Genomic DNA, 22,385 nt, shown 5'->3' with positions numbered 1-22,385 from the left:
CCCCATATACAGTGTCACAACCCAGCAACTGGGTTGCCCCGCCCTGGTGAACACCTAAGGCTCTGGCTACTCACTCTGTAACAGATGAGACCAGACCCCCAAAATAATAGCTCAAATGGAAGAACAGGTCAAAGCCCCAGAGCCAACACATCTAAGCGACCAAAAGATAGCCAACCTATCAAATGCAGAGTTCAAAACACTGGTGATCAGGATGCTCACAGAAATGGTTGAATTTGGTAGCAAATTAGATGAAAAAATGAAGACTATGCTAAGTGAGATGAAGGAAATGCACAGGGAACCAATAGTGATGGAAAGAAAACTGGGACTCAAATCAATGAGTAGACCAGAAGGAAGAAAGAAATGAACAGAAAAGAATGAAGAAACAAGAATTCAAAAAAATGAGGAGAGGCTTAGGAAACTCTAGCACACCTTCAGAAGTTCCAACATCTGAATTATAGGGATACCAGAAGGGGAAGAGGAACAGCAACAAGTGGAAAACTTATCTGAACGAATAATAAGGGAGAACTTCCCCAATCTGGCAAAGGAAACAGACTTTCAGGAAGTCCAAGAAGCTCAGAGTCCCAAAGAAGTTGGACTCAAGGTGGAACACACTAAGGCACATCATAATTACATTAGCCAAGATTAAAATGAAGGAAAGAATTCTAGAAGCAGCAAGAGATAAGGGGACAGTCACCTACAAAGGCGTTACCATCAGAATGTCAGCGGATTTCTCAAAAGAGACCTTACAGGCAAGAAGGGGCTGGAAAGAAGTATTCCAAGTCATGAAATCCAAAGACCTACATCTAAGATTGCTCTATCCAGCAAAGCTTTCATTTAGAATGGAAGGGCAGATAAAGCACTTCTCAGATAAGGTCAAGTTAAAGGAGTTCATCATCACCAAGTCCTTATTATATGAAACGTTAAAGGGACTTATCTAAGAAAAAGAAGATAAAAAATGTGAACAGTAAAAAGACAGCAAACTCACAGTTATTAAGAACCACACCTAAAACAAAAGCAAACTAAGCAAACAACTAGAACAGGAACAGAACCACAGAAATGGAGATCACAAGGAGGGCTAGCAACAGGGAAGTGGGAGGAGGAGAGGGGGGGAGAAGGTACAGAGAATAAGCAGCATAGATGGTAGGTAGAAAATAGACAGGGGGAGGGCAAGAACAGTATGGGAAATATAGAATCTAAAGAACTTGTGACACATGGACAGAAACTAAAGGGGGAGAATGTGGGTGGCAGGGGGTGTGCAGGGTGGAGGGGAATGAAGGGGGGAATAGAACAACTGTAATGGCATAATCAATAAAATATATATTTTAAAAATGCTAATAACACACACACACACACACACACACACACACACACACACACACACACTCTACCCTGCCACTCCAAATTCAATTACCATATTTCTACCATTCTCTTCCAAGTATGCACAAGTAAAATTAAATCTGGAGATAAGACTGATAACAGAAAAAAGTTGGAAAATATAAATCAAATCCACAAACCTAAAGGGCATATTCTTGTACTGCAAAGTAACATTTCAAAGGGTAAGTCAACTGAAATGATTAAGTATTAAACAGTTCGAGAGAAGTCATTTTAAGCACTGTAAATTACATCAGACTGAAAAAGAAAAATGCTGAGTGTGATTCATAAAAAAGTTATTGTTAAGTATCACTGGACTAAAGCTTATTGATCCATAATGTACAAACTTACTCAGCTAAAGGCCCATTTTACATAAGGGCAATATAATTCTGAAATCCTGATTTTTGTTGTGGTTAAAGTTTCACTACTACTACAAGAACTTAAACAGAATCTATTTTAGATCTTCAGGATCATTGTCCTCTTACTTTAAAAAAATTACAAATCAACTCAACAGTAATTTTTTCATTCTATTTGCAGTCAGTAAAAAAATGAGAGCCCAAACATTTTAACTATGAACCCTATTTGTGCTGTACATGTATGCACATTTTAAAGTGAAGTATCTGGGACTAAAATCATTAAAAGCAGAAGTGGAAAATCAAGTATATTTATACTAGAAATATTTTACTATTATTTCTTCAGGCAAAAAGAGGTATCCCTACCATATGTTTTCCCACCACTTGCTATTTTCTCTCAGTTTTAGCCTCTTCTCTATTTCCGTATACATGGTGGACTCTATGGTTGGTCACTTTATTCTCTACCTCTCAATTTTTTTCCTTTGCTTTCCATCCTACTTCAATCCTAAATCACTATCCTCAGACACTCTACACACTGATAGAAGTATAATCATACCAGATGTACAGATTTGCTCAACAAAAATACAAATTAATAATTTCATCGCTGCCCATGATATATTTACCTATCACCACTTTATCTTCCTTCAGTCAGATCCCTCTTCTATTCACCTTCACAGCCTATCCAAAACTTTTGCTACTTTTTTCAATTTTTGTGCCCCAACCTTCAGTTCTCAGCAGATGACATAAGCTTCACAATCCACAGAAAACTGAGGTAATCATACAGAAATGCCAACTTCTTGCCCACCCTCACTGAGTCCATTTCATTGCTTCCTTCCTTGCAATCTTGATTTTTTCAAGTGTATTAATCATGCTGTAACAGTTGTCCCAACTTTTTCTCCCCTTTATTTCCCTCTGCCCTGAACCCTTGCTCCCAACAGCATTTCTCCACCTTAGTTTATGTCCGTGAGTCATACATGTAAGTTCTTCAGCTTCTCCATTTCCCATACCATTCTTAACCTCCTCCTGTCTATTTTGTACCTACCATTTATGCTCATTCTCTGTATCTTTTCTCTCATTTTCCCCCTCTCCACCTCCCCAATGATAACCCTCCATGTGATCTCCATTTCTGTGATTCTGTTCCTGTTCTAGCTGTTTGCTTAGTTTGTTTTCACTCTTGTTTTTTAGGTGCAGTTGTTGATAGTTGTGAGTTTGTTGCCATTTTGCTGTTCATATTTTTTATCTTCTTTTTCTTAGATAAGTCCCTTTAACATTTTATATAATAAGGACTTGGTGATGATGAACTCCGCTAGCTTTACCTTGTCTGAAAGCACTAACTCTGTCCTTCCATTCTAAATGATAGTTTTGCTGGATAGAGTTATCTACGACGTAGTTCCTTGCCTTTAATGACTTTGAATACTTCTTTCCAGCCCCTTGTTGCCTGTAAGGTCTCTTTTGAGAAATCAGCTGACAGTCTTATGGGCACTCCTTTGTAGGTGACTGTCCCCTTATCTCTTGCTGCTTCTAGACTTCTCTCCTTCATTTTAATCTTGGCTAATGTAATTATGATGGGCCTTGGTGTCTTCCTTCTTGGGTCCAACTTGTTTGGGGCTCTCCGAACTTCCTGGGCTTGTATGCCTATCTTCTTCACCAGATTGGGAAAGCTTTCCTTCATTATTTCTTCAAATAAGTTTTCAATTTCTTGCTCTTTCTCTTCTCCTTCTGGCACCCCAATGCTTTGGATATTGGAATGTTTAAAGTTGTCCCAGTGGTTCCTCAGCCTCTCCTCATTTTTTTGGATTCTTGTTTTTTCATTCTGTTCTGGTTGAATGTTTATTTTTTCTGTTCCAAATCCTTGATTTGGGTCCCAGTTTCATTCCCTTCACTGTTGTTTCCCTATATGCTTTTCTTTATTTCACTTTGTAAAGTCTTAATTTCTTCCTTCATTTTATGACCATATTCGATCATTTCTGTGAGTATCTGGATTACCAGTGTTTTGAACTCTGCATCTGATAGGCTGTCTATCACCTGGTAACTTAATTCTTTTTCTGTAGTTTTGGTTTGTCCTTCCATTAGGGCCATAGTCTGCATTTCTTTGTCTTGGCACACCAGTCTGGATGAATGTTTTCTCTTTAACTCCTTCATTGCCAGACTTTCATACAGTTTGATTTTCTAGCAGTTCTGGTTCTTTTTTGTTTTTAAATATGTTGTTATCCTTCTTTTTTCGGTTGTGAAGAAAGAAGTGAAGTGTATCTACCTACATCTCCATCTTGGCTGTAACACCTCGTTCTGTCTTGATATTCTTAATTATCACCTCTTCTAAAAATGAATTATATTGGCCCATCATTCATTCATCCTTTATATATTTATCTGACCACTCCCACTCGATTAGTTTTATCCTGCCATCCCTAAGTCTCTCCTAATCTTAAAAAAAAAAGTCTTTGCCTTCTATAGTTTCTATCCAATCTCTCAATTTCTAGAAAGAATTTCTATGAAGACTAATGTAAACTCAGTCACTGCTTTATATTCCTTTTTATTCAATGCAATTAGTTTTTATCTCCATCATTAACATTTTTCGTACTTTTCTCTGTATCTTATGTTTTGCCCTTAGATTTTCCTCAGACTTCCAATCTTCATGCTCTTCTCACTATCTACCCTCAGAATTCGTCATATACACATTCAACTGCCTATATAAAATCTCCACCTGAATGTTCCTGATGGATATCAAGTCACTTAATTATTTCTTATACTTTTCTCTGATCTTAACATGAATTTTTATCTCAGCTTAGTGATACCAAAATTTATCTAACTACTCAGTAACAAGAGGGCCATTCTAGAACCTCCTATTTCCCTTGTCACTATTCTAAGCAGTAAGAAATTGCTTAAATTAAACCCATAAATTTCTTTCTTCATTTCACACCCTCATAACCACTGTTTACTACAGGCTTTCACCATCTCTTTTGGGTTATTATAAATAACTCTCCCTGCAAATACCTCCCAGTAGATTTCTACATTCTGGTCTCAGTTTCTCAAATTCATTCTCTACATAACTGTTATAATTAAGTTACTGAAAATAAATCAGATCAGAACATCTTTATTATTTTTATTATTTATAACTATTGGCTCTTTAATTACTTTCCAAGACCTTTTGCAATCTGACACCTAACTATGCAATCTCATTTCCTCCCTCTCTCCAACCCCCTAATCCCATAATGTAAAAAATGAAACAATAATGTCTTAAATTCTCTTAGACATATATCCATAGAGCTTAAGATCATTTGATCTGTGCATTTTGTTCTTCCACCTACAAGTCTATTCTTTATGCACACACTAGGTCAATTCTTTAACCTTGAAATACAGCTCTGGTATCTCTTTTCTGAAGCCTTCTTTCTGACTACCATTCCAGTGCTCTCCTCCAGGTAGAGTTAATGCCTTCTTCTTCTGGGCTATCCCTAAATTCTGTACCTATGCCTGTTACTCCATCACATTCTACAGTTGACCCTGCTAAAAAAAAACCTCAGAATTTATCTTTTTCATGATGACACCCATGAATGATTTATGAAGAAATACACTACATTTGACATATTACTTTACCCTGAAATAAAAGCATTTGAAAGCAGAGTAGGAGAAAACTTTGCAAATTTTGATAATCAATAAAATATATTTAAAAAAGGAATAAATACAGAAACTGTAATCAGGATAAAATATTATAATATTGAAAGAAAAAAATCACCTTAACACACAACAAATTGGAGAAAAAAGTGATTTTCTAAAAATACACAGTTTAAGAGCACAAGATCACAGAGGTTTTTCCCTGAATACACATGAAATACTTACGAGAGTGCCTGGAACCCAATTATATGCTTTTAAAAGTCACTGTTATTATTGTTAACATTATTAACTCAAGTGACTACACTTGAATGAATTAAAAGTTGTTCGAGGTTATAGATCTTTGATCTTGGTCCTAAAAATTGTAGATTCCACCAAAACTTTTGAGTTTCTTAAGGAAAACAACAATTCATTTAACAGTGACTTCTTGTACTACTAAATGTGATAAGTAGTAACTACCTTCATTACTTCATAAGTAACTAATTTATAATGGCCTTTCCCTAATTAAAATCATTACGTCATCAAGAAATTCTACTGAAGAGACTTACCAATTTCTTTTTTCTAAAAATTCCTTTGTCAACACATATTAAAACAAATGCATCAAATGATTAATAGCAAAATGCAAGGTAATTCTTTTCTTACACAGTAGTAATTTCTAAAACAGTTGGTAAGAGCTGCTTTATTTACCTTCAGGGGCATCTGCGTCACATCTCTTTGGCACAGAAAGGGTGGAATTGCCTTTATGGTCATGGTAAGTTACATTGGTCTGAAATATGAAAATATGGTTAAAATGTAATTATATTAAAATTATACTTTGATTCAAAGGTAATCACATTAACTTTATATTCTGTGTCATCTAACTAATATTCTAAAAGGTAAGTTTCAAGATAAGTTTAACATGAGGACTTTTTTGCAACAATCTTTAGGTCCTATGTTAAACAGAGCTTCTTCCCAGAGAGAGGGCCTACTTATTTTTCTAGAGTGTAACAAGAAAAGAGTATCTTTGGTTTATGCAAAAGCACAATTGTCATTCACAGAAAACTGTTTAAAAAGCATGACCTAGAGAACTAGGTACAGGGGATGAGGCAGGAAGAGAGTAAAAAGGTGTAAGAAGGGAGATGGGTTCAGGTGATCTTCTGGCCCCCTGGTTCCTGAGCACAGGTCATTCCTGTACCTCCATCATGACTGTTCCACCCACACTGTCACCTCACGTTTTTCAATCAACTTACTTTTCAATATTATGGGTGGTATTAAGTGAAGGTTTGATGTGCTAGTTAGATGTTTTTGCTTCCTAAAGCAAAGTAAAAAAGAATGGAGGAAGCAGCATAGGCTAAAAGCAGGAGTGATCTGGGCAGACTACATTAATAATGAGGACTCTATTAAAGAAAGGCTTCAACACAACTTGAAGCATGGATTTGATCTGAATTGTTACGAAGCAGAATAAGAGGTATTTTAGGAAAAGTAAACAAACTAAACAAAAGTTATATCAGATGTGGTCAAAATATTTCAAATTGTCAAAAAACCCAAAGTAGCTACCCAATTACAACTAGGAACCTCAGCTGGCATCTGAAAGATCAGTATCAAGAAATCAGTGTTAGAGGTAAGAAAATACCCATCATGTTAAAAGAAAGCCCAGTTACCCACAAATAAAATATTTATAAAGCATCTCCTGTGAGATTAATGGTATGTATGGTGAGCATACATATTTTACTCACCAAAGCTTTTGAAGAACCACATTAACAAAGTTCTTAAAATGTCATTTTAAAGGAAATGTTATAGGTTTTAATAAAGTACTAAAATTTTAAAAATTTTACTAATAAAATTTAATAGCAGTCAGTAGCTTGGCACCATGGGATCCATTTAAAAACCTATTTTAATAAAATTTAATGTTATTTTTAAAAAGAATTGGTATGAAACAAATATAAGTATGTTGAAAAATGGAATGAAAAAACAGCTTTGGCAAAATTAAACATAATCTGATAAGCTAATATCTTATGCCAGCTTTATAAATTGAAAACTGCTTTTAAATATCAGTATCCTTAAAATATCAAAACAGTGACAACTTCTGGTTAGGATGTCAGCACAGATAAGCATGTTTCACTTCCTACACAACCACATCAAAATTAGAACTAAAATATGTAACCATCACTCAGAACCATCAAAAATCATGTGAATGGAAGTCCAAGAACAACAGAAGTAAAGAAACCACATCCATCCAGACTGGTAGGCAGAGTGGAGATGCAGAATGGGCTGGTCCCACATCACATCTGGTGGAAAGTATTTGGAAGAGAGATTCAAAAGTGAGGAGCCTTAGCCCCACACCAGGCCCCCCAGCCCAGGGTTCCAAGGCAGGTAGATAAGCCTCCATAACCTCTGGCTGCAAAAACCAGAGGGGATTGAGTTGGTAGAAGAAAGGGCTAGAGTCCCAAATAGTTCCCCTTAAATAACCACACACAGACTTACTCAGACTCACTCCCTCTGAGCACCTGCACCAGGGTAGCAGCTTCCAAAGCACCAGTGGCATACAGGGAGAAATGAAGCATCTGGCAGAGAGGTGAGAGCTGGGGGACAGCTTTCTCCCAGACAGAAAGCAGGCAAACAGCCACATTCCTTTTCTGAACCTTCTCCCACAAAGCTACGGAGCCACAGGTTAGTGCCATATCTGAGACTCCATCAACCTTGCTAACACTGTTTGCTCCGCCCTAGAGATACTCAGAGACTTCCTCCCACCCAACTGATGGGCCCACACAAGCTGCTTTTACATATGAATGGCTGGTCTTGGCTCATGCTTCTACCTTCCTAAATCCTTTCAAACAGGCAAGAGCCAAACTCAGTGAGCCCCCAGACCCTCTACTTCTTGCTAAGTGGCCCAAGGCCTGGCACTACCAGCAACCAGCCGAGGTTCACGGCTTGGCTTCACCTAAGAATCTCTAAGCCCAGCACAAGTAGCAGCCGTCTCAGACTGCTTTATAGCTGAGGCAGTGCAGCGTGGCCTAAGAAAAACACAGGTGGTGGCTGACGTTCACCTCTATGACCTGGGAAACCCCAGAGCTTGCGTACGCAGTGGACAGCTACAGACCACACTGAAGCAACGTCCACCCTTCATCCAAACAGCTTATCCTCCAGGAAGGGCAGAGCTTAATGTTCAGTGGTCACACCAGTCCTTGCAGCTGACTTGCCTGGGTAAATGCCTCCTGTTGACCTGCCAATGGCAATGAAGACTCAACTACAGGAGAAAAGTATACTCAGCCCAAAAGAAGGACGCGCTTCAAGTACGCGGCTTGGGTGATGGAGGAGGCTGTGCCAATGGACCCCACAGGACACCTACTACATAAGCTATGCTACCAAGACAGGGAGTCAAAGCAACTCTACCTAATACATAGAAACAAACACAGGCAGGCTGCCAAAAGGAGGAGACAAAGAAACATGGTCCAAGTGAAAGGTCAGATCAAAACTCCAGGAAAAGAACTAAACAAAATGGAGATAAGCAATCTATCAAATGCAGAGTTCAAAATACCAGTTATAAGGATACCCAAGGAACTTAGTGAGGACCTCAACAGCATAAAAAGGATTTGTGTCAGAAATGAACTCCAGGAAGTACAGAGAGTCCCAAACAGGATGCAAAGAGGCCCACTCCAAAATACACACACCATAATTAAAATGCTGAAGGTTAAAGATAAAGACAGAATCTTGCCCTGGCTGGTGTAGTTCAGTGGATTGAGTGCAGGCCTGCAAAAGGATGCCAGTTTGATTCCTACTCAGGGCACATTCCTGGGCTGCAGGCCATGTCCCCATGTAACTAGTATAGAGTACAATAATGTGTGAAAGGCAACCACGCATGTTTCTTTTTCTCTCTTTCTCCTTCCTTTCCCCTCTCTCTAAAAGTAAATAAATAAAATCTTAAAAAAAAAAAGATAAAGACAGAATCTTAAAAGTGGCAACAAAAAAGCAGTTTATTACCTACAGGGCAGTTCCAATAAGAATGTCAGCTGATTTCCCTAAAGAAACTTTGCAGGCTAGAAAATATTGGCAAGCAAGATTCAAAGTCTTGAAAAGCAGAGACCTACAGACAAGATTGCTCTCCCTAACAAAGCTATCATTTAGAATCAAAAAACAGATAAAGAGCTTCTCAGGACAAGAAAAAAACTAATGGAGTTCATCACCAAACCATTATTATATGAAATGTTAATGAGTCTTATCTAAGAAAAAGAAAATCAAAACTATGAACATATAATGGCAATAAACATGTATCTACTAACAACTGAATCTAAAAAACAAACTAAGCAAACAAGAAGCATGGAGACAGAATCATGGATATGGAGAGTGTTTTGATGGCTGCCAGATGGAAGTGGGGTATGGGGGAGTGGGTGAAGAGGTGACCCCTTTGTATGATTTAAGACATACAAAAAGGTAGTCACAGAATAGCCATGGTACAGTATAGTACTACAGATGTATAGTACGGTATAGGAAATGAAGCAGCCAAGGAACCTATGTATGACCCATGGCCATGAGCAATAGTGAGCGGATTGCCTGAGGTGAGTGGGGTGGTGCTGGGTGTAGATGGGCAAAAGGAGAAAAAGTGAGACAACTATTATAGTACAATCAATAAAATATAATTTACAATTAAAAAGTACAATATCAAAATAATGAGTTTTTAAGTTTTGTACTTACCTCTGTTAAGTAATTTTGGCTTCCATACATAACATACTGGGGAGCAAGACTATAAATCATGTAACTAGTGTGGAGGACAATAAGCAGAAGTATCATACAGAGAAATAAGAGTGCCTGGGGTCTGGTTCTACCTCTTCTGATTTTATATAACTGGAAAGACAGAAGACAATAATAGTACCTCAGCAACATGTTTTACTGTCAAGGCTCTCAGTCCTGCTCATGTGTGGGTAGTCAACAGAATTCAATCATCCATGCCTTTCTTTGATTCAAAACACTGAGAATTCTTAATCATTCCAAATAATTATAAAAATAATAAAGACAATTTTCTCTATGTAAAGCATATAGGTTTAGTATATTTATCTTCTAACCATGGCAAAGCATCTATATCTAAAGGAACCTATAAACGATTTCTTAAAAATATAGGACTACAGAATATATCAGTATTTATACGGTTTCCAGACAAACATTCTAAATTTATTATGCAATAGCATCTATTAGAAGTTTATAGATGAGCTAAGGAGAATTGTGAACTACCTCTAATTTTATCTAAAGTTTAGAATAAGTTTAAACTATAAGTATTATTAATATATTTGTGATCTTATGTAATATTACTGCACAAGGACATGTCACATGTTAATATATATTCATATCTATAAAATGCTCATAATGTTCTCATACCGCCATAAAATCTAGTTATGATAATCTGACTACATATTTTCATATGTAGCTATATGAGAGCAAAACTAAAGCATACAGTAACAAGTACAAGGAACCGGGTAGCTTGCTTCATTTCAGTGGCAGAGCATACTTTTATTTTAGCAACTAAGACATCACCTATCTGTTTTATGACTAGATTGCAGTACTATATAGAGTAACAGAATTCTAATTCTGGAAGGGCTGATGATATGATCACCTAAAATTTTACATTTCCCAGCTTCCCCTGCACCTAGTAATGGATAGCAGTGATAAAATATTAAACATCAAAAGAAAAGTTGAAGTCCACTGGGATTGCTGGTAAGTCTTGCTTTACAAAGCCTCCCATCTACTTTTTCCTTTTGTAACATAGCCAGGATAAGTGAAGCTGCAGCTGCCAAATTACAATAATGAGGGGGAAGTGAGGAGGATTAGAGATACTACTGGACTTGACATTTTTGAGCTACTAAAGCAATGTTACATTTTTTTCCTATAGCAAGAAGTCATTCATTAGTTCAAGCCACTATTTAAATGGTTTTTCTTTCACTCACAGCTGGAAGTAGTCTCTATTTAATACAGGTTCATTTAAAAATTTTTAATTTATCTCAAAATAAGCATAAAAAATAACCCTTTCTCTAAATCATATAGTGATCTTTAACTCCTAGTAGGAAGGACCATCTTTTGACCTACAGTGTACCCATTTGTGCTTCACTGTGTTTCCATGCAGCCAAACCCTAAGAAAAATATGGTAAGTTCTAGACCTGAGTTTCTCAGCCTTAGCACTACTGATATTATGGGCTGGATAAGACCTTATTATCGACACCTCCCTGTGCACTGCAGGATGTTTAACAGAAACCCTGGCTTCTTACCCAGTAGGTGCCAATAAGCACCCCCTCGCATTAGCAAGTGAAAATGTCTCCAAATATTGGTAAACATATCCAGGCGGGTAAAATCACTCCTGTTCAATACCAATGCTCTGGACAAAAGCACTTTTATGTCAGCATACAGTGAAAAAACTAATTTACCATCACTTTTAGTATCAAGATATTTATAACTTCTATATTATAAATCCAAGATAATTTTCAATAATAAAATTATATATGAATGATGAAAATAGCAATACTGTAATATATACTCACTCTAATCCAAAAGAACCATATGCCAATATTCCTAATCCCCGCCATTGAAGTAAAAATAAAGTACATAATAATAATTGTTATAAGGATATAATCAAGAGGAAAAACCTGGAAAAAAATAAAATTCAATTCAATACACAAACAGGGCTGTAGAAGTCATATAAAACTAACTAAAACTTCATTATTCATTTTTGGCAAATGTTTAATATATCAACCCCGATCTAGATCAGGCTACTATAAAAATACAAAAAAAAAGGATCCCCCCAAAATTATTACTAAACTATCTCCCAATTGTTTATTCCCATTATCCTAGAAAAATCTAGTAACAAAATAAAGCTCAAAATTACATTTAAATATGCAGTAAAAATTTTATTAAAAATTAAAACCAGAAATTTCTTAGAAAAGCTCATCTTAAGGTTTATATTGTATCAAGTCAAATTATATATAATTTAAGAGTTCAGTTAAATATCTATACAGTAATCCTTAAAGCACATATCAATGTGGCAGTTACATATAAATAAAAAGCCAAATCAGCAGAGGGCACAAGCATATATTGCCAGGTATTAATAGGTTTTTCAACATAATAATTTGACAGTGTAAGAATGTTTGCTAGAATACAAAATGACTTTTTTTTTTACTTACTGTTTGTAGTAAAGGCAAAAGCATATTCAGTGGATTACTCAGATTAGCTCCAAAAATTACAAAACCAGAATCAATTCCAGCTGAATGAAGAGCTTTATCCAAACTAAATAGAAAAAAATTATAGAGGGATTTTACATATTATATGACCACACTTTCAATTAATTTATAACTTAAGCATGCAAATTCAACTGAATCAAAGAAAACCTCAAATAACAAATTAAAACCTCACTTAACTATCTTACAGCTATTGTTCACTAATAAAGAATAAAGAAATACTATTATTGAAACTTTTTAGTCATTCTTTGAGTTAATGCTGTAGAACACTTCAAGTAAAATAGCTCCTTAAGATGAACAGACTACACTAATGGAATTCAGCAAGGAAAATGTGTAATATCATAGGATTTATGTAAGTGCTTTAGAAAATATGTCTAATGTACTTACTTTGACAGGAAGAGAGAAATTACAAACAGCAATGCGACTAAGATGAAAAATATTCCCCAAATGATCTAAAAGAAAACATTATATATAGTTCTAAAAGTTGATATTAAAAGCATGAAATCATTATGTTCAATACAAATTGCTAGTATACGACCATAATATAACTACAATGATCTAAGATACATTTTAATTTAGTACATAATCTTAAGCATTTGTCATCTAAATTTTCATTATGACATTGTTTGAGAACATACACAAAAACAGACAAAACATCTTGAAGTCTTCATTTGTAAATAAATAAATGAGACTCTCTGGCAGGTCAAATAAAAGGTTTAAGTCAGTTATATTCATATATAAGCTCCAAAATTAACTGAAAAGACTACTAAGACTATATTAAGCCCTGGCTGGTGTGGCTCAGTGGATCGAGTGCTGGCCTATGAACCAAAGGGTCACCGGTTTGATTCCCATTCTAGGGAATGGGAAACATGCCTGGGTTGCAGGCTGGGTCCCCCAGTGGGGGCTTGGAGAGGCAACCACACATGGATGCTTCTCTCCTTCCCTTCTCCTCTTTAAAAATAATAAACAAAAAATTTTTAAAGACTATATTAAGACTAATATACACATACAAAAAAAGCGAAATCAAGAAACTCATCAGGTTATATTAACTTGTTAAAAATGGAATGGGAATATTTTCCCACAGTATATACACCTATATATGCCATATACATAATACATATTATATATACACCTATATATACCATATATACTGTAAATGCTAATTAAATATATAAAATTATATCAGAGCCCAGAAAAGCCTATATAACTGATAATATTCCTGAAACAGAGTACTAGCATCACTAAAGACACTGTCATGTAAAACCATGTTTCTGTGAAAAAATGTGTTAAGTAATGTAATTGGTGGAACACATTTCCTTTTACTATATAAACTTTATATACTACTGAAGATAGAAAACAGGCAAACAAATTATTAGAACTGGGTCCCTAAGAAATAAAATTTCATAATAAAAAATGGGTAAAAATCTATGTTACTAATAACTGAGGCTCTTTTTTTCTTGACATGTTCCCAAGTTCCAGGGACAACCAGGCTAATTAGCCCACAAACCCAAGGCCATGATTACTAAGAAAATACATGTGCTAGGCAAGCTTTGTTCAGGCCTGAGTTATATTGCTGTTGGTCATAAGTTCAATGCTGATGAATCAACAATATTATCTTAAATTGTTCTTAAACACAAACACACATAAAACAGGGTTATGTATTGATCAGCCACTGATATCCAAGTTCCAATGTCATCACTGGTATTTAACTAGATACTGATAAAATTAGCAAAGGAAACTAGACATTGAACTTAATAAAATGGGAAGCAGGAGCCTGCTGGCTTAGCCAGGAATCTATAGCCTCATGCCCCAGGGGAACACAGCTTTGCTCTACCAAAGGAGTAACACTCCTCCCTTCCCATCCCTCCAGTCCCGGATGTTGGTGGGTATAAGGAACGGTGCTGGACCATACAGGCCTATCAGTCTAATTAGAGGGTGGATCTATCAAAATCTGCAAAAGTTTGGAAAGTTGATTGGCCATTTTGAGAAAGCCTCTGATCTGTCCTAAACCCAAGCTTCTGGTTATATTCCCAGAGGACTATTGCAACAAAGAATGTCTTGATCAATCAATCTTTCAATATCTCTTGCCTGGAACCACACAACCATGTGGGTCTAACAGCTACCAGACCCACAGCAGGAGGTGTGGGCTCATAAAGGACTAAGCTTTCTCTCTCACTCAGGAACCTGCACTTGCACAGTACACTTACCTGTTCACTCTATGGCCAAGTGACTCTAGCAACCACGTGGCTCATGTCCCTCCAACTACACTTGCTGGCTCCAAGAGGGAGGCTGAAATGGCCTGCAGCTGGAAACACACGCTAAGCTAGCCAGAAAAATAAGCATCATACTCAATGGGAAAAAACTACAAGTGTTTCTCTTAAGATCGGGAAAAAGGGATATCCGCTTTCACTTCTCTTATTTAACACAGTACTCAAAGTCTTAGCCACAGCAATTAGACAAGAAGAAGTAGTAATACAAGGCATCCAAATTGGAAAGGAAGAAGTAAAACTGTCATTATTTGCAGATGACCTGATACTGTACATAGAAAATAACAAAGATTCCACCAAGAAACTAATAGAACTGATAAATGAATTTAGTAAAGTAGCAGTATACAAATAAATGTCCAGAAATCAGTTGCATTTTTATATGCCAATAATGAACTATAACTAAAATTGAAATAAAGAAAACAATCCCATTCACGATTGCTAATAAAATTGCTAGGAATAAACCTGATGCAGACTCTTACCAGCAGGGTCTGTGTGTTGTGGATGCAACGAACAAATTCACATGGACTGCAGAAGTCCTGTGGAGTAAAAGGACGGCACAGCCACTCTCTAAGAGAGAGCCCCAACTCTTGCCTGGACAGGCTTCTGTTGCTTTTCTGGGCACATTACATTGAGGATGGTCCTCATTTACTAAGCACAGGTTCACTTTAGGTGATTACCTTTTACAGATAATGAAGGGGAGGATATTGCTAAATACTTCAAAGAAAAGGATGTTTGTAAATCCAAGGGGAAAAGTAGCTGAACTGCCTACACTCCATCCTTGGAAAGTTTAGCACAGACTTTAGGAGGTTATTTTAAAGATACGTAATAAACATTTTCTGCCTCAAATCAGGGTGAAGGAGTTTTAGCAAAAAGCAAGCCTCAGAGCAGCCTAAGTATAATGCAGGCCTGGTTCCCCACGAGAAAACCAATCTGTGGGCTCAGTTCCCATGTGCCAACTGGCTCCTGCTGGTTTTCCGAATCAGGGGCTGCACTACATTCACCACTGTCACACAGACTGGTTCCCTATATGGACCTAAAGGATGTTAAAGACCTGTACTTGGAAACCTATAAGACACTGAAGAAAGAAACTGAAGAAGATACAAATAAGTTGAAGCACATATCATGTTCATGGATAGGAAGAATATCATTAAAATGTCCAATCTATAGATTCAACACAATTCCTATCAAGATACCAATGATGTATTTCACAGAACTAAAACAAATACTTCAAAAATTTACATGGAACCACAAAAGGCCCCACACAGCAACAGTGATCTTAGGAAAGACCAAAGTTGGAGGAATCATACTATCTAATATCACACTATACAGTAAGGCCATAGTAATCAAAACAGCATAATACTGACCTAAAAACAGACTCATAGATTAATAGAACACAATAGAGAGTCCAGAAACAAATGCATAATTTTATAGTCAATATTTGACATAAAAAGTGAGCACATACAATGGGCTAAACATAGTTTATTCAATAAATGGTATTGAGAGAATTGGGCAGATGCATAAAGAAAAATGAAACTAGACCACTTCTATGCTACACACAAGAATAAATTCAAAACGAATTAAAGACATAAATGTTAGACACAAAACAATAAAACTCCTAGAAGAAAACATGGCTGTATAATCTCAGACATTGCTCATAGCAATGTAACTCACTAATGATTAGTGAGTTATCATCTCACACCTGTCAGAATGGCTATCATCCATAAATGAACAAACAATAAGTGCTGGCAAGGATGTGGAGAAAGGGGAACCCTTTTGCACTGTTGTTGTGAATACAGCCACTGTGGAAAGCAGTATGGAAATATCTCAAAAAACTAAAAATGTATCTGCCTTTTGATCCAGCAATCCCACCTCTGAGAATATATCTGAAGGAACCCAAAACACTAATTTCAAAGAATATAAGCATCCCTATGTTCCCTGTAGTGTTGTTTGCAATTGCCAAGATCTGGAAGCAGCCCAAGTGTCCACCAGCAGATGAGTGGATAAAACAACTATGGGATACTGACACAATGGCATACTACTCAGCCGTTAAAGAAAAAAAGAAAGAAAGAAAGAAAATTTTACTCTTTGTGACTGTACAGATAGATCTGGAGAAAATCATGCTAAGTGAAATAAGCCCATCAGAGAAAAACAAATACTATATGATTTCACTCATCTGTGTAATCTAATGAATAAACTGAACTAACAAGGAAAATGGGGACAGACTCATAGATAGACAGCAGGATGACAGGTAGTTAGGGGGTGAGGGAGTAGAGAGATTAAGCAAAAAGGAAAAAGGACTCACACACATGGACAACAGTGAGGTCATTGCTGGGAGGAGGGCAGTGTAAGGGGACTAAATGGTAATGGAAAAAATATAATAAAGATTAAATATATAAAAAACAAAAATTACAAATTTATCAAAATACTGTATTTGCAAGTCTACTTCACTTAACACTACAAGTGACTACTGAGAGTAATTTAAGATAACATAAATAAATGCAAAGATATGTTCATAGATTGGAAGATTCAATATTAAAAGGGTAAAAGGTTTATAAGAACAATTATAAAGGACATATGGACCACAACAAGGGGAGTGAAAATAGGGAAGGGAGGCGGGAAGGAGTGGGGGGGAAGGCAGAAAACTGTACTTGACCAACAATAAATTAATAAATAAATTTAATTAAATATTAATTCTCCCCTAGTTTGCCTACAGATTCAAAGTAATCCCAATGGAAATTTCCATGGGTGTTTTGTGAAATTATGAGCTGATTCTAAAATTTATACAGAAATACAAAGGTTCCAACATAGCTAAATCAATTTTGAAAAAGGAAAATAAAACTGAAGAACTTACAAAACTGATTTCATGACTGCTTTAAATCTCCAGTAATCAAGTTTTAATGTAAGGATATATAGATCAACAAAACTGAAGACAAAGTCCAAAATTAGACACACACACACACACACGATCAACTGATTTGACAAAATTGCCAAGGAAATTCAATGAGCAAAGGATGGTCTTCAGAAAAAAAAATGGTCTGATATCCATATGAAAAATAAAACAAGCTTTTACTCTTAGGTCAGACCATCCAATAAAACTAACTTAAAATGAGCCACAAATCTAAATACAAGATCTAAAAGTACAAATTTTCTAGAAGAAAACAGAGGAGAAAATGTTTGCTATAAAAGCTTTAAAAACATCTCTTTGAATGACAGTGTTAAGAAAACATAAAATCAAGCCATAAAGTGGGCGACAACATATATCTGTCTCCTACTTTGTATGAATATGTGTTTTCAAAATACATATATTTGACAAAGTACATGATCCAGAATACATAAAGAATTCTTGCAACCCATTCATAAAGTAAATACCTAATTTTCGAAATGGCCAAAGGAGCATTTCAGAGACATATAGAAATAGCCAATTAGAATAGAAGATGATGTTCAATATCAATAGTCACCAGGGAAATGCAAATCACAACTATAATGAGACACTATTATACACCCATGAGGAAAACTATTACGAATAATTACAATATAAAAGTTCACAAGGACACAAAGAAAGTAGAAGTCTTATATTGTTGTGGGCATGTAAAATGGTCCAACCACTTTGGAAAATACTTTGGCAATCCCTTATAAACTTACACATGTATTTATTAAACATTAGACCTAGCCATGCTACTCCTAGGTATTTACCCAAGAAAAATATGAATGAAATGAAAACATTATCTACACAAATATTTACGCACAAATGTTAACATCAGTATTATTCATAATAGTCTCAAACTGGAAACAAGTCAAATCCACTGACAGGTATGTGAATAAACAAACTGTGTCACAGCACACACTGGAATGCTACTCAGCAATAAAACCAGAATGAACGACTTCAAAAAAATGCAACAACGTGGATGAATTTCAAAACCACTGAGCTGAGCCAAGGAAGCCAGACGAAGACTATACACTACCCAGTTAGTTTTAAAAAGGTTGTAATTCTATGATTCCATTTATACAAAATTATAGAATACATTAAAAGTATAATGACAGAAGTGCATTAGTGGTTTTCTGCAGTCTGAGCTCAAGGAAACAGGGAGAGACAGAGCAGCTTTCTGGGACAATGTGGCTATTCTATATATACACACCTATATTTGGTAAAGTCAATCTGCACACTTAATAAAGTTGATTTAAAAATCCGTCTAAGCATATGATCAGTGAAATGGAACAGAGAATGTTTAAAACAAGGTAGTTAATGTTACAGACTGGTTATAAATATGTATAAGAAGCTACAAACAATTTAGAATTAAGATAAGGTTGGGGAAGGCTTCTCATACCTTTGGTACTGTGAAGACAAATCACTTTGGGAAAAGAATTTGGGTGAGTTTTTAAAAAATTTATTCTAACAGAAGGTTTAAAATATGATACATAGAACTGATTATGGTATATTTTTGAAAAACTCCTCCAAAAGAGGAACTTTTGGGGGTAAGCAGTCACTGCATTTCCTCATTTCCTTTCTAATTATAAGAGAAAGACAATGCACCACAGAACTCAACCTGACTGATCTTTGATAGTGTTCTATAAAACACTTTCTTAAAAAATTTGCCAAAACCCACTTACTCGCTTCATTTTGCTTACTTTACTCAAACCAGTCTATTCATTGCACTTTCTGATCACACTGGCATTGTATACTTATGCTATAAACAATTTTGGTGTTTGAAATGCTAGATACAGAGTGGGCACAGACAAAAGCTTATGGCCAGCAGCTCTAGTTACTTTTTAGACTCAGGGTCATATTATGGTATGCTCAATTCAACTGAGATACTTATGTCTAGAAACCACAGTCCCAAGAATTCAAGGCTAACAAATGATGCCCCCCCACCCCAAAAAGGTAACAGTATTCCATCTCAAATAATACCTTTTTACATAGCTTTAGCCAGATATCATCTAACAGTAAAGTGAGTTCTATTACGTTTCCGTTAGGGCTCCTGAGTTTTATTATGAGTCCCAGATCTCCTACTTACAGAAAAGTATGACTTGCAAAATATGCTAGCAGCATACTACATTACTCATCTATATTTTGGTTTAAATCTCCTAACAACTCTTGTCACTATAACACTTGCATTACACATGAATAAATGAGGTTCAAAATCATTACAGAGCTATGATTTAAAACTGGATTATTTTGACTCCAAAATCCACGTTCTTAAGTACCATGCTGTAATACCCCAAAAGGAGAACTTAACCTCTCTGAGACATACTACATAAACTTGGAAGAAGAGTGACAGCATAATTTTTAAAACTCTATTTACCTTCAGGGGCCGCAGAGCGCCACAAAATTTTGTCCACCAGCTGTTTTCAATGAATTCTAAGTGCCTCCCTCTCTTCCTAAGTGTTCGTAACCTTTCTTCAAGTTGTTTTAAGGTGCGTTTATCTCTTGCTGGCAAAGGTCGACCATCTTTGCTCTGCAAACAATGGAACAAAAATAAAAGTTTTTACTATTAAGGCATAATAAAGTAACCCATCAGATTTAGCAGATCAAGCAATGAAACTTTTTTTTATGTAAGATGTATCTCCTTGGGCAAATTTAAAAATTGAAAATAACTGACAATTTTGTAATGTTTTACTATTTTAATTGTTTTAATTCAAATTACTTTTTTTTTTTACTTTTTCTTTATTGCTGTTCAAGTACAGTTGTTTCCATTTTCCCCCCACCATGCCAGCCATCTCCACCTCCCACCCTCGATACTACCCCACTTTGGTTTTATCCATGTGTCCTTTAGAGATGTTCCTGAAAACCCTTCCCCATTTCCCCCCATTATCCCCTCCCATTTCCCCTCTGATTACTGTCAGTTTGTTCTTCATTTTGATGTCTCTACAAAGCATCATGCTATGTGAAATAAGCCAAGCAGTGAAAGACAAATACCATATGATCTTACCTATAAGTGGACCTAATCAAAAAAACAAGCAAGCAAGCAAAATATAACCAGAGACAGTGAAATTAATAACTGACAATTCTGAAGTGACAATATACATATCTGAACCAAGATTAGCATCAAAATGTGGGTGTATGTACATTTAATACTAGACTTCCTTTTGATCAGTGTTTTCCAAATGTGTGATATAAAGTGATGTAGAAAGAAATACTTTGGAAAACATCTTTTTTATGGGATATTATATGTAGTGCATTCAATTATTCTTGCTTGCCTCCAAACTTTTTCTATCCCTTAACATATGTGGCCCCATTCCTTCTCTTTCTTTGGTCAAATGATTGTATTACATTGGTACCTAAACCAATGCTTCTCAGCCCCTTACTCAAATACCAGCAGCGAGATGTAATACTTGTATGTGGGATGCAGAGGTTTTTACAATTGCTAAAAATTAGCACTTCCTTGTTCTCCAAGTACATTTGAAAGTGAGTCATGTTTTCTTAGGTCAACCTAAGCTAATTCCCATCTATTTCTCTGTGATGCTTATTGTAACCATGAGCCTACCTTCCTCATAGTGTCTCACAGATAACACTTTTCCTTAACTCCCCTGCCTTTAAGTCTCCCTCAACTGGATACGATAATAAACAACAATAATAAGGCAACTGCCATATATAAAAAAGGAATGTAAATGTTTGTTTTACTGGTAGGAACAAAAAATATTTATATCAGATTGCATTTTCAAAATGTAAAGAGATTAGATATGAGAATACTTATATCCTTCTTAAGGTTAAATAGGTTCTCAGCAGATACCTAACATATTGCTACCCAGCATATCCTAATGTAGCCATGAACTAAAATCACAGATATAATGAAGACAATACCTGAATACCCTTTAATAAAGAGGTTTACACAGTTATAATGATCTACTGACATTGTGGCACTGCCATGCTCTTCTGGAACTGGCCATACTCTTCCTTATCTTATCTTACTGCTTTACAAGCCTTATCATGCATAACAATCACCTGACAAATTTGTTCAACACAGATTTCTAAACCTCATCCCCAAGAAAATATGACTTAGTAGGTCTTAGGTAGGTAGGGCTTACCTGAGGTAGGTCCTAAATTTGCATTTCTACCAAATTTCCAGGAGATGCTGCTGCTACTGGTCCAGAGACCATACTTTGCACATACTGGACTATATTATATTTAATCTTCACTCCTTTAAGTACATTAGATATTATCAAATTGTATTCCCCAAAAAGGAACCTTTCCGAGAGGTAGTTTCTGAAGGACAGGGGGATAAAATAAAAACTCCCTTCTAGAAGACAGATCTAGGTAGTAATACTTCAGTGGTATGGTATGAAAAGGGCTCAGTACTTTAGATATCAACCATAACCTCTATTTTTGTTGGTATACCATGTTGGTATTTTATAAAAAAAAATACCAACAATAAGGTACTATTATTTCACTGCTGGCTTTCAATATGTCAGGAAGAAAAATTAGTAAACTGATTTAAAGGTCCAATATAAACAGATTCAAGTCAGTGCCTACTTTGTGAATGCTTCAGTGGAGTGAAGAAGGATGGATACCCAGTCTGCTTTGGCAATTGAGCAAAACAAATATAAGAACATTTCTGGTCAGAAAAACAAACACTAGTACAGAAGCCCAGCAGTTA

At 35.9% G+C, this 22,385-nt stretch overlaps 1 protein-coding gene across 1 annotated transcript in view; it reads right to left on the bottom strand.

Annotated features, from left to right (window-relative positions):
- Positions 1-22,385, bottom strand: part of LMBRD1 (LMBR1 domain containing 1) — a 111,679-nt gene that overhangs the window by 23,210 nt on the left and 66,084 nt on the right. Inside the window, exons 9-14 of the mRNA XM_037139788.2 lie at positions 20,094-20,246; positions 12,914-12,978; positions 12,473-12,575; positions 11,834-11,938; positions 10,002-10,151; positions 6,018-6,096 (exon numbers count right to left, since the gene is read on the bottom strand). Of these exons, the coding sequence (XP_036995683.1) occupies positions 6,018-6,096; positions 10,002-10,151; positions 11,834-11,938; positions 12,473-12,575; positions 12,914-12,978; positions 20,094-20,246 (655 nt within the window). The remainder of the gene's footprint in view (positions 1-6,017; positions 6,097-10,001; positions 10,152-11,833; positions 11,939-12,472; positions 12,576-12,913; positions 12,979-20,093; positions 20,247-22,385) is intronic.

Source organism: Artibeus jamaicensis, unplaced genomic scaffold (assembly GCF_021234435.1).
Source record: "Artibeus jamaicensis isolate MK-2021 breed Jamaican fruit bat unplaced genomic scaffold, CSHL_Jam_final contig_388, whole genome shotgun sequence".
Classification (NCBI taxonomy): domain Eukaryota; kingdom Metazoa; phylum Chordata; class Mammalia; order Chiroptera; family Phyllostomidae; genus Artibeus; species Artibeus jamaicensis.
Note: the sequence above shows the minus strand (reverse complement) of the source record. Positions and strands in the feature narration are given on the sequence as shown.